The following is a 17,464-nucleotide window of genomic DNA, read 5'->3' as shown; positions in this document are numbered from 1 at the left end:
GCAATTATGCGCACTCTTGGATGTTCAAAAGTGTGTGCCAGATGGGCCCCGCGGTGTCGAACGGTGATTCACAAATCGCACAGAAAAAAAAAAAAAACATTTGTCTGGATTTGTTGCAACGTTTTGAAGCTGAGGGGGAGGCCTTCTTGACCCGGATTGTGACAGGTGATGAAACCTGTTTCATCATGTTGAGCCCGAAACAAAACGATAGCCGATGGAATGCCGCCATTCCCGCTCCCCGCAGAAGAAAAAATTCAAAGCAACTGCTAGCGCCAGAAGGGTCATAATCACTGTGTTCTGGGACTGTGAAGGTGGTACCGTTAATTCAGAAGTATATGCCAACACATTTAAAAAAACTCAAGACGAACCTCCGGCGACCTCAGCGCCACAGCAACCCAGGAGATGTTTCGCTGAAACACGGTAACGCTCGGCCCCACACAAGTCTGAAGGCTGCTGAACGCATCGCAAAACAGGGTTGGACAGTGCTATCCCATCCACTCTACAGGACACTGGACTCACATTCGGGAGGACGACGGTTCAATCCTGCGTCCGGCCATCCTGATTTAGGTTTTCCGTGATTTCCCTAAATCGTTCCAGGCAAATGCCGGCATGCTTCCTTTGAAAGGGCACGGCCGACTTCCTTCCCCGTCCTTCCCTAATCCAATGAGATCGATGACCTCGCTGTCTGGTCTCCTTCCCCAAACAACCCAACCCACCCTACAGCCCTGGCTTAGTCCCCCCCAGCCGGCCGAAGTGGCCGTGCGGTTAAAGGCGCTGCAGTCTGGAACCGCAAGACCGCTACGGTCGCAGGTTCGAATCCTGCCTCGGGCATGGATGTTTGTGATGTCCTTAGGTTAGTTAGGTTTAACTAGTTCTAAGTTCTAGGGGACTAATGACCTCAGCAGTTGAGTCCCATAGTGCTCAGAGCCATTTGAACCATTTTTTTTAGTCCCCCCCGTCCTGGACTCCCACTTGTTAGGATCATTAAAGGATGCCATTCGTGGAAGACATTTTGAGGATGATGAGAAGGTGCGCCACACAATGAAGCACTGGCTCCGCCGCCAGGACAAATATTGGTACTGACAGTGCATACACGCCCTTGTTTCGCACTGGAGGGAGGCCATAGGACGGGATGGAGATTACGTGAAAAAATAGGGTATGTAGATAAAACACCATTACTTCATATGTGTAATTCTCATTATGTTCGACAAAAAATTTGTTGAAGAAAAAAAATGCGGCGCATTACTTTCCGGGTAACCCTCGTACACAGAAAGTTCGTCAGTGTCAGCTCGGGATAGGCTCTTGCCAGTAGCAGTATTTTTACCGTTTTTCCACTTTCTGTAATTAACGACAGAGCAGAGTGAATATAATCTCTCTGCGCAGCATAGCTCATTACTACAAAGTGGTAGTGTTTTATTTGTGGTAGCCACATCGGGTGGGAGAGCTTACCACTGTGATCTTTTGGTGATAGTCAAGAAACGGATACCAGGTTTTACCCTGTCCCCTCCTTCTATCCTTACCATAACAAACACGACACTACGCTAGTACTGGAGTTTTTCAGGGCGGCAAACATACATACAACTTTTTACGCTGTTCAACCCGCGTCACGTTTAGTTAAAACTCGAGCTGTCGAAAGTATTCACCATCTTCATCATCTCGAGGTGACCGAGTACAGAGACTGATGGATGTACGAGTATCTTACAAGCGCTGAACGAAAACTCCACTGAGAAACTTTCAGAGGTTGTTGAGGGATACCTTCTGAGTATTTTGATGCTCGTAAGAGACCCACGCTCTTTGGCTGATCGTTACAGAGTAATAATGTAACTATGATTTGTTCGGTTTGTTACCGCAGTCACCCTTGTTTCTGCGAAAATACCTTCACAACAGTGAATAAGCCTTTAATATGCGGTAACCAAACCATAAAACGCAAAACACACCACGCAGATAGCATGTGTAATTTTCGCCATTACCTCTTGGCACGTTGTGAACACCGGTTGTCTCAAACCAAGGCAGTTGTTTTACTGAGGCTGCATTTCTTTAATTTCCCGCGGCGTACGGAACGCTGGTATGATATCATATGTACACTCCTGGAAATTGAAATAAGAACACCGTGAATTCATTGTCCCAGGAAGGGGAAACTTTATTGACACATTCCTGGGGTCAGATACATCACATGATCACACTGACAGAACCACACATAGACACAGGCAACAGAGCATGCACAATGTCGGCACTAGTACAGTGTATATCCACCTTTCGCAGCAATACAGGCTGCTATTCTCCCATGGAGACGATCGTAGAGATCGTAGAGATGCTGGATGTAGTCCTGTGGAACGGCTTGCCATGCCATTTCCACCTGGCGCCTCAGTTGGACCAGCGTTCGTGCTGGACGTGCAGACCGCGTGAGACGACGCTTCATCCAGTCCCAAACATGCTCAATGGGGGACAGATCCGGAGATCTTGCTGGCCAGGGTAGTTGACTTACACCTTCTAGAGCACGTTGGGTGGCACGGGATACATGCGGACGTGCATTGTCCTGTTGGAACAGCAAGTTCCCTTGCCGGTCTAGGAATGGTAGAACGATGGGTTCGATGACGGTTTGGATGTACCGTGCACTATTCAGTGTCCCCTCGACGATCACCAGTGGTGTACGGCCAGTGTAGGAGATCGCTCCCCACACCATGATGCCGGGTGTTGGCCCTGTGTGCCTCGGTCGTATGCAGTCCTGATTGTGGCGCTCACCTGCACGGCGCCAAACACGCATACGACCATCATTGGCACCAAGGCAGAAGCGACTCTCATCGCTGAAGACGACACGTCTCCATTCGTCCCTCCATTCACGCCTGTCGCGACACCACTGGAGGCGGGCTGCACGATGTTGGGGCGTGAGCGGAAGACGGCCTAACGGTGTGCGGGACCGTAGCCCAGCTTCATGGAGACGGTTGCGAATGGTCCTCGCCGATACCCCAGGAGCAACAGTGTCCCTAATTTGCCGGGAAGTGGCGGTGCGGTCCCCTACGGCACTGCGTAGGATCCTACGGTCTTGGCGTGCATCCGTGCGTCGCTGCGGTCCGGTCCCAGGTCGACGGGCACGTGCACCTTCCGCCGACCACTGGCGACAACATCGATGTACTGTGGAGACCTCACGCCCCACGTGTTGAGCAATTCGGCGGTACGTCCACCCGGCCTCCCGCATGCCCACTATACGCCCTCGCTCAAAGTCCGTCAACTGCACATACGGTTCACGTCCACGCTGTCGCGGCATGCTACCAGTGTTAAAGACTGCGATGGAGCTCCGTATGCCACGGCAAACTGGCTGACACTGACGGCGGCGGTGCACAAATGCTGCGCAGCTAGCGCCATTCGACGGCCAACACCGCGGTTCCTGGTGTGTCCGCTGTGCCGTGCGTGTGATCATTGATTGTACAGCCCTCTCGCAGTGTCCGGAGCAAGTATGGTGGGTCTGACACACCGGTGTCAATGTGTTCTTTTTTCCATTTCCAGGAGTGTATCTACTATATGTCCTATATTAGTTGAGCTTGCACCAACGAACAGTCCGCAGCTCGTGGTCGTGCGGTAGCGTTCTCGCTTCCCACGCCCGGATTCCCGGGTTCGATTCCCGGCGGGGTTAGGGATTTTCTCTGCCTCGTGATGACTGGGTGTTGCGTGATGTCCTTAGGTTAGTTAGGTTTAAGTAATTCAAGGGGGCTGATGACCATAGATGTTAAGTCCCATAGTGCTCAGAGCCATTTGAACAAACGAACAGAAGGCATTCCGGTGGCTTAGCTTCAGCCATTAGTTGAAAAGGTTTGAGCCTTTTTTCCGGTGAATTCAGGCCAAATTTAGTGCTGTTTGTTTAGGTTTTTTTGTGAGTACGAGCTTCAAATGTTTTAGTTCGGATTACAAGTTATTGTGATCTGAAATGGTTTTGTCTATGTGTAATGAAGTGCTCTGAACGGAATTCCTCTGGGTAGGCTGATGGAAACTTCGTCTTTTTAATAAATAGTAGTATGTGTTGACTTTCTGTATACGACAGTATGGTCCAGTGTCTCGTTCATCTTTCTTTCAACATCAGATCTCCTTTAAAGATGCGAAGATCTTATCTCATGTTTCGTCTTAATGGGATTCCAATAAAAGAAGCAGTAGGAATTCGGATATACACTAGTAAATTGTAAGAGGTAGTGGCTATAATCTTCCCGCATTTCAGCATCCAAGTCTCGCAGTAGGTGGTTTCACTCCACCAATACAAGCCACACCACTTCTCACTACTAATCAAGTGAAATATATCGGTTCCTGCAGTTACTCATTTTCTGACGAAGGAGATGGTGAATACCTTCGACCTTCGAAACCTCGAAGTCTAAATGGTGCGGCTCGAACACAGAGAACATTTTATGCACATTACACTGAACACTGAGGAAAAAAAATTGCACACAACACATTTGACACCATGACGCAGAAAATGGAGGAATCCTAACTCAACATTTCATCGTGTTGCAGGAACACTGAAGAGAATAATTAATGAAGTTCGATTTCGGATTAGTTATTAAGCGGCTGGACTAGGTGGCGCTACGTTTCTGCGTATGTCAGTAGATAGAGAAGGTTTAATTCTCAGTCGGTCCCAGCATCCTTTCCTAGCGCATAACGTTAAGTTTCTCCTTTGTCAAGGCTTGCGTCGTACAGATGTAGTCATGGAAAGTGCCAAGTTTCACGATGAGTTGTAATGCACGTTATAATAATTCGATGAGAGCACCTAGTGAAAGACAAGACAATAACCGACTCCAAGAGAACCAGTTTAATAAAATACTGTGATGTTCGAGCAAGCTTTCGGACTGAAGACAGTTTTACAGCTACGTCTGTGCTCCACAAGATTACTTATGGTATGTATTGGAGGGTATATCTGATAACATTACCATTTCCCCTTTCCCTGGACCATTCACGAACAGTACGCGGGAAGAAATACTGTCGGTAAGCCTCCGTATGAGCTTTAAATTCTCATATTATTCATTCCGCATGAAATAATGTCTTACCTGACTCTTCTTGGAACGGGTGCTCTCGGAATTTTTACAGCATACATCTTCGTGTTGCACAACACCTCTCTTAGAGCGTCAAGCCACTGGAGTTCAGTGAGCATCTCCGTAATGCTCTTGTGCTTACTAAAGGAACCCGTCACAAAACGCCTGCTCTTTTTTGGAACCTCTCTATCTCTTTAATTATTTCTACCTGGCAAGGGTCCCTAACTACCGATCAGTATTCAGGAAATGGTCGAATGAGTGTTTAATAAGCTACTTCTTTCGAGTACGTATTACATGTCTTTAGTATTCTTCCACCTTATCTCTGTCTGGCCTCTGCTGCACCCATGTAGACATTCCACTTTAGGCCGTTACGGACTTTAAGTCATCGATATTTTACGACCGTTATTGTCCCCATTGATTTATTGCTAATAGTGAAGTCAAACGAAAATGAGTATCTCCGCCAGTTTACATACAGCACGTGACATATGTTTGCCTTGATGATCAACTGTTGGTCCCTGCACCAGTTGGCAATGCTCCACAGGTCTTCCTGCATTTAGCTTCAGTCTACCGGCGTTACATTCTTCCTAAAGGCAACAGCATCGTCCGCGAATAGTCTCACGAACCCTCCGACACCATCCACTCGGTCATTTACATTGTCCAGTCATATTAATGTGTCCACCTGCCAAAGACCTGAATAACCACATTTTGCAGCGCGAGATGTGCAGGAAGAGACTCACTGGGGTTTTGGCAGGCACCGACAGGGATGTGGAGCCATGACAACCCCACTGCCGTACAGCTGCGCTGGCTTTCTCCGTTCAGGATCCACGGTGCGAACAGCCCGACCGAGGTGGTCCCACAGATTCTCCACTGGGTTTCAATTCTGGTAGTTTGGTGGCCGTGGTACGGTAAACTCATCCTGGTGCTCTTCAAAGCACACACGTCTGTGCGATTGAGAATAAATCGCGATTCATCACCTGTCGCCGCTCTGTGGACGTTCATTTGCGTTACTGGCGTGGAAACTCCAGCCTTAGTCGCGGATGATCAGCAGTCATCACGGATACGGGAACCAGGCACCTGCAGCGACGTTCGCTAAACGATTGTTAAGACACTGTTGGCAGCCCCTTGGTTCGTTTGGGCGGTCAATTGCTCAGCAGTTGCACGTCTTTTCGCCCTTACACGTCTCCGCAGCCGTCGTTCATTCCTCTCATCTATAGTTCACGGCGCACCACAATTGCCTCGGTGCCGGTTTTGGATATCGTCAGTTTGCCATGAATGGTGTATTATAAGCACGGAGGCATGCGATCAGATCACAAACTTAACCGTTTCGGAACTGCTTCCACCCTCTGACCGAAAGCCAACGATCATGACGTTTTGGATGCGAGATAAATCGCTCCGTTCCCGTATTACGACAACCCTCCCCCCCCCCCCCCCCCCCCGACATGCTTTATAAGCCCTCCAAAGCTAATGGTGCTACCTGTCGTCTGTGAGTGGCTATTGCACGTTGCCGTCGATTGTAGGGATGGTCAGAGTAACGTGACTGGATCATGTACAGCGTAAACAGTAATAGACCTATAACCCTCCATACGCAAAGCTACCTTTACATCTGTCATGTTTGTTCCATTAAAAAACGTGTGTTGAGAAGCATTGTGCTAAGAAGTCCTCCGTCCAGTCACAGATTGGTCAGAAAGTCGGACAGCTCGTAATTAGTTTGCGATACTGTATTGATTGCCTTCCGGAAGTCAAGGAATACGGCATTAACGGGGGCGGCTTTTTCTGAAAAGCAAAACAAAGGCCCCGATTTGGTCCTGATGAGACCATCATCGCCGACAGCCGTGTCGTCCTCTGCCAATGGCATCGTTGAATGCGGTATTGAGGGCGCAGCTCTCTCCCGTCGGTTGTCGGCTTTCCTGACTTTGGAGCCACTGCTTCTCACTCAAATAACTCCTCAGCTGGCATCAAGAGGCTGAGTCCTCCAACGTTTGAAACACCCTGGCATTAGCGGGAACCGAACCCGGGTCCTTCGTTTAGCAGCCAGACACACGGAGCTACGGAGGCGGACTCGCTTCTGTCTGAGGCGCTGCAGATCTAATGGATGAACACAGCGAGCAGCATATCACACGATCTCTGCTCACTGAATTCATTTTGACTGTTGTAGAGGAGAATTTTCGCTCTACAAGTAAGCATAAATGTTGTTCCACAACTCTACAATAGGTTGACGTCAGTGATACACGTTCATCTGCCCGACGACTCTTTCTGAAAACAGGAATGACCTGTGCTCTTTTCCAATCGCTCGGTAGCCTTCTTTGCTCCAGTGACCTACGATAAACTGCTGCTAAGAAGCGGAACAGGTTCATTCGCATAATCTGTGTTCACTAGCACGAGTACCTCATCAGTCCCTTATGCCTCTCCATTGTTGACCGATTTTATTATTAAAAAACATGTTTTATTACCTAAGGACTAAATTGTGTTTTGTTGTTTATACGCCAGATATGTTTCGGACCCGCCTAGATAGCAGCTCGCGTTAGAAGCGCTCCCGCGATTCGCGGAGGCGCTCTGGCCCCTGATCGAATCCAACCGGCGGGTTAACGTCGAGGACCGTTCAAGCCGACAGGATGTCGATTTTAGGGGTTTCCATGTCCCGCCTGAGTTGCGCGATTCGCAAACTTTTCGAAAACGTTCTCGGACTTTCACATGGGATGACACTAAATGAAGACATTTTTGGGCGCTGGGGCGAAAAGAAGGAAGGGGTGGTGGCGGGAAGGGCATCTGGTCACGCTCTGCCACAAACTTTTTATGCGTTAGTATAGTTTCATCACCCTCCTCCCATAAGGGCTGCCAGCAGTGCAATATCCCGCTCTGTAGCCAAAAGCCTTTATGGTTTAAATGAAGACATTGCAAACAAAATTATAGGATATGATATAAAACTATTTTAAAATTTATAACAAGATGATTGAATGATGCCATTTACATAAAGTAAAATGTTAGTTTTCATCGTTTTTCTTTTGTTTTAAATGAAAATTGAAAAATACTAACAGGTAGCGATAAAAAACAGATAATTAAAACATTTTGAAAACAACGATGATGGCCTTTAAAACGGAGAACTTTTTCATTAAAAACCTGAAAGACTTGCACAGGCGAAAAATGTTTTCGGGAAGAGGAAAACCGTTACGTGTTCTGTAGGGGAGAGAAATGTGGGTGTAAATACACAGGCCGTTGGTTGGTAACTATGGAAATGAAGCTAGGTGTTTGGGCAGATAGTGAGAAGACGGAAGGGGAGGACGAGTTTGGTAGATAGGCATGACCGTGGGGAAGGGCTACAGTTGGTGCGATGGATTTCATTGTCTGAGAGAGGGGGTCGGTTGAAGCTACGTTGGGAGAGGATATGGCATGTGTGGTGTATCAACGGTGAGGTGTGTTTGCAAAGGCGCGGCAGCAGAAACCGATGTGTGGTGGCCTTCATAACGAGTTTAGCACAACCATCGCAGTACGGCGCAATCGTCCCATTTGTGAAGTCCATATGTAAAACGTAAAAATATACAATCCATATGCCAGTCTTGTCACTGTGCCAGCGTACATAGCACATGAAAACACACAGAAGTGACGGAAGCCATAGGACACTTCCTAATATCGTTTCGGACCTCTTTCTGCCCAGCGTAGTGTACCTACACGGCGTGCCGTGCACTCAACAACTCGTTGGAAGTTCGCTGCAGAAATGTTGAGCCATGCAGCCTTTATAGTCGTCCATAATGGCGAAAGTGTTGCCGATACAGGATTCTGTGCACGTACTCACCTCTCGATTATTTCCCATAAATGTTCGGTGGGATTCGTGTCGGGTAATCTGGGTGGCCAAATCATTCGCTCAAATTGTCCAGAATGTTCTCCAAAGCAATTGTGAACGGCTGTGGCCCGGTGACATGGAACACTGTCATCCATAAAATGAAGTCCACGAATGGCTCAAATGGTCTCCAAGTTGCCGAAGATAGACATTTACAGTCAGTGGTGCGTTCCATTCTGTTCCATGGAAACACAGCCCACACCATTATGGAGCCACCACCAAGTTGTGCAGTGCCTTGCTGACAACTTGTGTCCGTAGCTTCGTGGGGTCTAGACCATATTCAGTGCCCACCATCGGCTCATTTCACCAGGCCGCGGTTTTACACTCATCTCGGGTCCAACCGATACGGTCACGAGCTCAGGAGAGGCGCTGCAACTGGTGTTATGCTGTTAGCAAAGGCACTCGCGTCGGTCGTGTGCTGACACAGCCCATTAACACCAAATTTCGCCTCACTGTCCTAAAGGATACGTTCGTCGTACGTCCCATATTTATTTCTGTGGTTGTTTCACGTAGTGTTGCTTGTCTGTTAGCACTGACAACTCTACGCAAACGCCGCTGCTCTCGGTCGTTAAGTGAAGGCCGTCGGCCATTTCATTGTCCGTGGTGAGAGGTAATGACTGAAATTTCGTATTCTCGGCACACTCATGACACTGTGAAGCCCGAAATATCGAATTCCCTAACGATTTCCGAAATGGAATGTCCCACACGTCTAGCTCCAACTACCATTCAGCATCCACAGTCTGTTAATTCCCGGCTGGCCGGTGTGGCCGAGCGGTTCTAGGCGCTTCAGTCTGGAACCGCGCGACCGCTACGGTCGCAGGTTCGAATCCTCCCTCGGGCACGGATGTGTGTGATGTCCTTAGGTTAGTTAGGTTTAAGTAGTTCTAAGTTATAGGAGATTGATGAGCACAGATGTTAAGTCCAATAGTGCTCAGAGGCATTTGAACCTTTTTTTTTTTTTTTTTTTTTTTTTTTTTTTTTTTTTTTTTTTTTTTTTTTTTTTAGGTACGGTGTCAACAAAACATTGGCTTTTAGTCTAGTCTTAAGCCACAATATACAAGTAGGGACCTCGTACCCGTAACGGACACTTCTCGATCGCAGGTGTTCGGTGCTATGATGAGGCCTCTGGAATACCAGAAGGTGCCGAGCTGCAAGCCGCTGCTGCAGCGGATGGCCGAAGAGAAGCGGTTCCAGATGGAGCGCGGCTCTATCGGCGGCTCGTACTTCATGGTGATGCTGCCGGACGGCACGATGGAGCGCCGCCTCAAGATGCCCATCAACATCGACCCCGGCGTGCACTCCAGCTTCAACCTGGACCAGCTGGCGGCGGCGGCGGCGGCGGGCGGCGGCGTGGTGACGGGCGGCGCGACGCCGCTGACGCCGGTGCCCACCGTGCCGACGCTGCCCACCATCTCGGAGGTGAAGGCGCCCGAGCAGAGCGGCTCGAGCGGCGCGTCGAGCGCGGGCAGCGGCGAGCTGCGGCGCCGCCAGGCCGACGAGGCGTCGCCAGACCGCGACCAGAAGGCGGCGCGCGACGACGCGCGGCCCGCCATCCCGCGCAACGCGTCGCAGCCCGCCTTCACCACGCACGTCCAGGGGCTGCCCAAAAACGGCTCCGTGCCCTTCTTCGACCGCATCCGCAAGACGAGCGCCGGCGAGCGCTACAGGCCCACCCTGGGCGCCATCAAGGTCTCCAGAGGAAACGTCAGCTCCAACGGGGACATACGAAAGTCTTTACATCTCCGCCTCTCCAACTCGTCCGTCGTGGCTGGCTCTCGCAACAACAACTGCGAGGAAATGTGGTCCAAGACGGACGTAAGTAAATCATAATTTTATTACCTATATATTTTTGTCGCCGATTTGTACGTATTGCGTGCACTCTATAAGCAACTCCAGTTGTCGTTACAGTTCATTAGTGTTTAAATAATTTTCTGTATAGCTCCGAAACCAAAAACACATTGTGGTATGTAACTACTTAAAAAGAAGAAAAAGAAATTGCGAAACTGACGTAATATAAAGAAAGAAAAAAGATAGATGGAAGGAAAGAAGAAGACTGAAAAGAGAAAGTTACTATCTGCCTACATACAATCTTTAAAAGTAATCAAAACACGAATGCAGTAATGATAAGGAAAAGAAAATTAGTAACATAATGCTAGGCATACGTTCTGTTGTCGCTTTATCTGCACTCGGTGGAAGGAAATCCACCGATCGCAGTTCGTGACTAGGTATCTGGAGCAATGCAGCGTCTCTGTCACTCAGTGTCAGACTCGGAAAATGTGGCCTCCTTCACTCCGTGATCTTCGTGTTTCTGACACGTATTGTGTCATCCACCAGATGTAACTGAGGTCCTCTTCTCTGTCCGACACCGCAGATCCAGTTGACCTGACACACTGTCTACCGTTCGTGTGCTGGGGTCCACAACGGGCCAAGCTAAGTAGTGAGGAGTAATTTTTTGGACAGGGGTCAGGTCAGGTGTGTAATTATCGAATTGAAGTCGGGTTGACTACCCATAGTGTTCGTAATTTACTGGTAAATTAATTTTGTTTCAGGACTTAGACAAAAACGTGTTCTGTAGAATCTTCAGCGATTATCACACACACTCGTTATTCCTTTTCTTGAGTCTTTGCCCCACATCAGCACATGGTCAGCACGGTTATGTACGCGTGTGACACAGTTAATTTTAGGAGTGGCCAGATGCTCTTCCTGCCACCACCCCCTTAACACCTAGGTCGAAATATATGTACTCCAACAGTATGCATGCAGTGTTATTCGTGTTGAAGTGAGCAAAAGTTTTCTAAATGATTACAAAGCGTTTAACTAAGGCAGGACTTGGGTACCAGCCTAATATTCATATAGGTGGATGTGGTAAGCTACCTAAAAACCATACCCAGACTGGGCGGCACACCACCCACTCATCATTAATCTGCCGGGCAGATTTGATCTGGGTCCGGGACATCTCCCCATCCTGGAGTCGTGTTTTAAGACATACGACTATCTGGATGGATATCACACACACTCACACAACACTAAAAACCGTTTAGCAAGCAGTAAGAGAAACAAAAGACAAATTTGGAGTAGGAATTAAAGTCAAAGGAGGAGAAATAGAAACTTTGAGGTTTGCTGATGACATTGTACGTCCGTCAGAGACAGCAAAGGACCTGGAAGAGCAGCTGAACGGAATGGACAGTGTCTTGAAAGGAGAATATAAGATGAACATCAACAAAAGCAAAACGAGGATAATGGAATGTAGTCAAATTAAGTCGGGTGATGCCGAGGGAATTAGATTAGGAAATGAGACACTTAAAGTAGTAAAGGAGTTTTACTATTTGGGGAGCAAAATAACTGATGATGGTCGAAGTAGAGAGGATATCAACTGTAGACTGGCAATGGCAAGGAAAGCGTTTCTGAAGAAGAGAAATTTGTTAACATCGAGTATAGATTTAAGTGTCAGGTAGTCTTTTCTGAAAGTATTTGCATGGCGTGTAGCCTTGTATGGAAGTGAAACATGGATGAAACACAGTGTAGACAAGAAGAGAATAGAAGCCTTAGAAAGGTGGTGCTACAGTAGAATTCTGAAGATTACATGGGTATATGACGTAACTAATGAGGAGGTACTGAACAGAATAGGGGAGAAAAGAAATTTGTCACACAATCTGACCAGAAGAAGGGATTGGTTGGCAGGACATATTCTGGGACATCAAGGCCAATGTAATAATGGAGGGAAGTGTGTGTGCAGGAGGGAAGATAAAAATCGTAGAGGGCGACCAAGAGATGAATACAGTAAGTAGATTCAGAACGATGTAGGCTGCAGCTGTTACTCATACATGTGGAGGCTTGCACAGGGTAGAGTAACATGGAGAGCTGACCAGATCAGTCTTCAGACTTAAGACAACAACAAATACTGTCATTTAAATTTAAAATTAGGAAAAATATTCACAGAATATCGGCTTACTGGGCTTTAATACTCGTAAATTCCTTGAAAATGGTACTATTGTCAATTCAGCTCCAAGCGTGGCCTAATTACACATCTGAGCCAAGTGTCCAGAATCCTGTTAACCATATGAAACAAATCTGTCGCCCATGTTTACCTGAAAAATAAAATTAGTGACATAGTAGCTTTGAGAACAAACTAATGATTGACTCAATGGCAGATAATCCGCTCAGCCTTCAGTGTCCCCTGGAGCTGATGCCAGGGTGCGGGCTATCGTTTGCAGCTCTCGTAAGCCTGCCTTTGTGTATGTCAAGTTAAAACTCGAGACCCAGACCAAAATTTTATTACTCTGATCTTTCAAGTATACAAGTATAATCAATGAACAGACACAACACAGTTACAATTGATAATTTGTGCCAAATTAAAACACAAATCAGATTTTCTGTTTCTCACTCTCAGTCACCTAACCATTAGTCTATTTTTTTCTGACAGTGTTTTATTGTGCTGTTGTATAATGTGCTAGTCTGTTGAACAAATATTGATACAAAGCTTACCATCATCCTTCAAATATTTTACATTAAATAGATAAAATAAGTGATGATATAAGTGTACAATTTTGCGTCCAGAAGGGAACAGATTTTTTTGAAAAAACAAAATAAATTAATTTTAAGTTCTTGTTGCACAACATTTTCACTATGCTATGTTGGTGCACTATTTCAACGAGTTTTAGATACAAGTTTGGGAAATTAAACAGTAGAAGTGCAACAACTAACAGAGAATATATGTTATTATTAAAGTTATCTGTACTACAAGAAATGAACAAGTGTTATTTATGTTGATGACATGAGTGGCTTGTTCAGAATTGTTGTAGATAATAGTGATTTGTCCATACTTTTACAGTGTGAACATACTTCCAGGCCTGTCTCAAACTTTTTTTGTCACTGATGCTCCCATCTATGATTTCTGAACACTACTGCCAGAGGTCCTTCCACAGGGTATGTGGGAATCTGTGTTCAAATCCCAGCCTGGCACAAATTTTCTGTTGTTGCTACATGTTCATTGTAACACAAGTTCAGTACTATCCGAGTGGCTTACACTGATATCACTTTATGTCAATGCATCTTTATTCATTGTACTCATTCAGTCAATTCATTTCATTTCAGTGCATTTAATTCATTGCATTTCATAATCAGGTCTAGTGGAGAAAATTCAATATCTGAATTGTAAATAAAATTTTTATTGAAAATTTTCTGTAGATTTCCATACTACTCATTTGTCTTTATGGTGCTTTTAGCTTTATAGTATTGGTAAAATCACTAAAGGAAATATTTTGAAAATAATATTTTGATTGGGAAATATGAATGAACTTAGGGTAAAAATAAGATAAAAATACTGTTCTTTCCCAGTATAAAACAGATCTTGCAATTGGTAAAATGTTCTTTGTCTCAAACTTCCATTTCGTTTTCAGATAGGAGAAAATGAGAGCATATGCTTTACAACATCGAAATCAAGCATTCCCCGAGAAAAACGTGAAATAGTGAGGCCACTGTCTCGAAAGGATATATTCTACTCAGGTTCTGTAATAAATCTTCCTGAATACAAGAGTCAGAAATCATTAACAAGCTACAGGCAAAGCGTAATTTCACTGCCCAAATACCCTCAGGATCAAATAGACATCGAGGGAGAGGGAGGAGGAAGTAAGTATTGCTATTTTCTGTTTCTGTATCAATATATGTAAATCAGTCTTTCCTTCTCATCCTGTCCAGTAAGTCCCCCTGACCCAGGATTCTGGGTGATTTTTCTGAACTGTACCCCTTTCCCTTAACCTCTCCAGTCCTTTTCCCTCACCCCTCTTCCTGCCCCTTGAACTCTTCTGCCAGAACGCTTGCAAACATTAACTATTTTTGTGTATGTGTTCCCCTGACACTGTTTGGAGAGTAGATTTTTTATCTGTCCATTTACGTTATATTATCAATAATTTATTATTTTTGTTGTTATAATATATGTAAATTGTTTTTAATTTTGAGACTACCTGTTGGCATGCCACAAGTGGTACCGTAGGTACACTAAAAACTGTAGATCAGGATTGTTACTTAATACACTTATTTAAACTCACACTCACGAACAGCAACTATACACAAAGCAGAAACGTAACTTTAGAGATTTCTTAGATGATCATGTTTTAGTGAAGTTGGAAAGTTCAGTTACTTGTTTATCTTACCTGATATCAAACATCCAAAATAAAGCTTGAACTGTTGCAGCCATTGTGAAACTACTTCTTGACAACACTTCGCAGTTCTTTCACAAATTGCACACTTAAGCTCTTGGGATAAGAATCAAATGATGGTAAACCCGATACCTCATCTGTCAGAAAGTACACAGACTTACTTAGAGGCTTGGTAAGCTAGTAGAGGAACTAGGAATTTCTGTGTTAATTTACACTGATGGAAAAGAATTGCAACACCAAGAAGAAGTTGTGCAACATAAATAAGAGCTGGTAGGTCTGATTCTACATCTGACAGACAATGTCACTGTGAGGACGCAAATCAGCTTTGCTTTAAATACACACTGTAACAGTCCTGAGCGTTAGTAACCTTTCACTTTGGATGTGGCTTCAGACAGCCACATGGCACTACTGAGAGGGAAGACCATTGAGTTTCACATATGGCTCTGGTGCATTGTACTGCATCTGCAGTGGCAGTTCGAGTAGTAGTTAGCATCACAATGTCACAGTGAACTGTTGAAAATTGGTTACTTCAAAGACACCTCTGAGCCGGATGCATGCATTCCACTGACCCCAAACTACCACCATTTGCGACTTCAGTGGTGTCAATTGGGAGCTCATTGGAGGGTGTAGTGGAGATCTGTTATGTTTTCTTATGAAAGCTGGTTCCGCTTCAGTGCTAGTAATGGCCATGTGTTGTTAGAAGGAGCCCAGCTGAGAGTCTCCAACCAACCTGTCCGATTGCTCAATACGAGTACATTGGACCTACACCTAGAGTTACAGTCTGGGATGTGATTTTTTTATAACAGCAGGAGCATTCTCATGTTTATTCCGTTCCTCCTGACTGCAAATTTATGTGTCAGTCTGGTGATTTGACCTGTTGTGCTGCCATTCATTAACTGCATTCCAGGGAGCATTTTCTAACAGGATAACGTTTGCCTGCATACTGGTGTTGTAACCCATCATGGTCTACAGAATGTCAACACGGACTGCTCGATCACCAGATCTGTCTCCAATTGAGTACATGTGGGACATCATTGGAGAACAACTCCAGCATCATCCATAACCAGCATTAAGTGTACGTGTATTGACCGACCAAGTGCAAGAGGCATGGATCTCCATCTCACAAACTGACATCCAGCACCCATAAAACACAATACATGCAAATCTCCAGGCTTGCATTCAACATGCTGGTGGTTAAACTAGTTATTAATGTACCAGCATTTCGCATTTGCAATGGCTTACCTCACACTTACATTAACCTGAGATCTTGCAATGTTAGTCACTTAAATATGTTACCTAGACAAATGCGTTCCTGAAATTTCATTACTCTACATTAATTACTTTTCGGTGTTTTGATTTTTTCCATCAGTGTATTAATGAAACTGAGTCTAATGGCAACCAAGAGAATTCATGATATGATTTTCATTTACCTATCAGGTTCTTGAACAACCACACTCACTAACAGAAATCATTTATAGCAGCTTCTTTCCTTCTTTACGGAGTGGTGAATAAATTCATTGCTATAGAATATGAACCTTCTCCATAGTATTCTGAATTGCGAGTAGAGAAGTGACATAAGAATACAAACGTAAATGTGCATTTGTATTCATGGACTTTATTGAGGGATTAAAAAAAAGGAACAAGGGAATGGCAGTTTAATGTATTTTAAAGACTAAAACACCCAGTGAATCATTTATTTATTTGTTTAGTTCGGGGACTACTGTTCCTTTTCGAGCGTAAGAACTAGCAGATAAACTGTTGCAGAGTGGTGTATGTATGTGATCCACTGTTTTTAAGGAGACTGAGAATACTCAGTGAACAGTATGAGTTCATGACACAGACTTGGCTGCTGTTTTACGGTATACTAAATTTCACTTGGTAGTCTCCTTCTAGGAATAAAAGCTCTAACCATGAGAAACATTGTTACCATAGTGCTTACTTTATTTCTCTTCTAATAATTTTCAAACTGTGTTGGCAGACTACCAAATACATGGGAATAAAAGCTCTAACCATGAGAAACATTGTTACCATAGTGCTTACCTTATTTCTCTTCTAATAATTTTCAAACTGTGTTGGCAGACTACCAAATACATATGTACCTGCACTGTAATGTAATTATGAACACATAAGTACAAGAGAACTGCATATCAGCTGTAACTAACGAAAAAAAATTAAATAAATAATATGGGGAACATTCTATAGTGTAGGTAGTTGTGCTAAAAGTCATATATCCATAAGTTTTCGGAACAGTTTGTGTATTTTTTTGCCTGAAAATGTTTAATAACATGTACCTTATGGTTGATTCAATTTTTTACACATTCACCTTGCATATGTTTTTATTTGATTTTTCACATAAGTAATTACACAAAATGAAAAGCCATCAGAGAGTGAATCAAAAAGAGATTGAGGAATTAAGAATCAAATTGAACATAGACAGGAAGGATTTGGTGTAAAGGAAA

The 17,464-nt window shown here is 44.9% G+C and overlaps 1 protein-coding gene across 1 annotated transcript in view; it reads left to right on the top strand.

The window, feature by feature from the left end:
• LOC124555212 (monocarboxylate transporter 3) overlaps nt 1-17,464 on the top strand; it is a 442,385-nt gene that overhangs the window by 398,943 nt on the left and 25,978 nt on the right. Inside the window, exons 5-6 of the mRNA XM_047129062.1 lie at nt 9,949-10,662; nt 14,247-14,475. Coding sequence (XP_046985018.1) covers nt 9,949-10,662; nt 14,247-14,475 — 943 coding nt within the window. The remainder of the gene's footprint in view (nt 1-9,948; nt 10,663-14,246; nt 14,476-17,464) is intronic.

The sequence above is a fragment of the Schistocerca americana genome, chromosome X (genome assembly GCF_021461395.2).
Source record: "Schistocerca americana isolate TAMUIC-IGC-003095 chromosome X, iqSchAmer2.1, whole genome shotgun sequence".
In the NCBI taxonomy this organism is placed as follows: Eukaryota; Metazoa; Arthropoda; class Insecta; order Orthoptera; family Acrididae; genus Schistocerca; species Schistocerca americana.
Note: the sequence above shows the minus strand (reverse complement) of the source record. Positions and strands in the feature narration are given on the sequence as shown.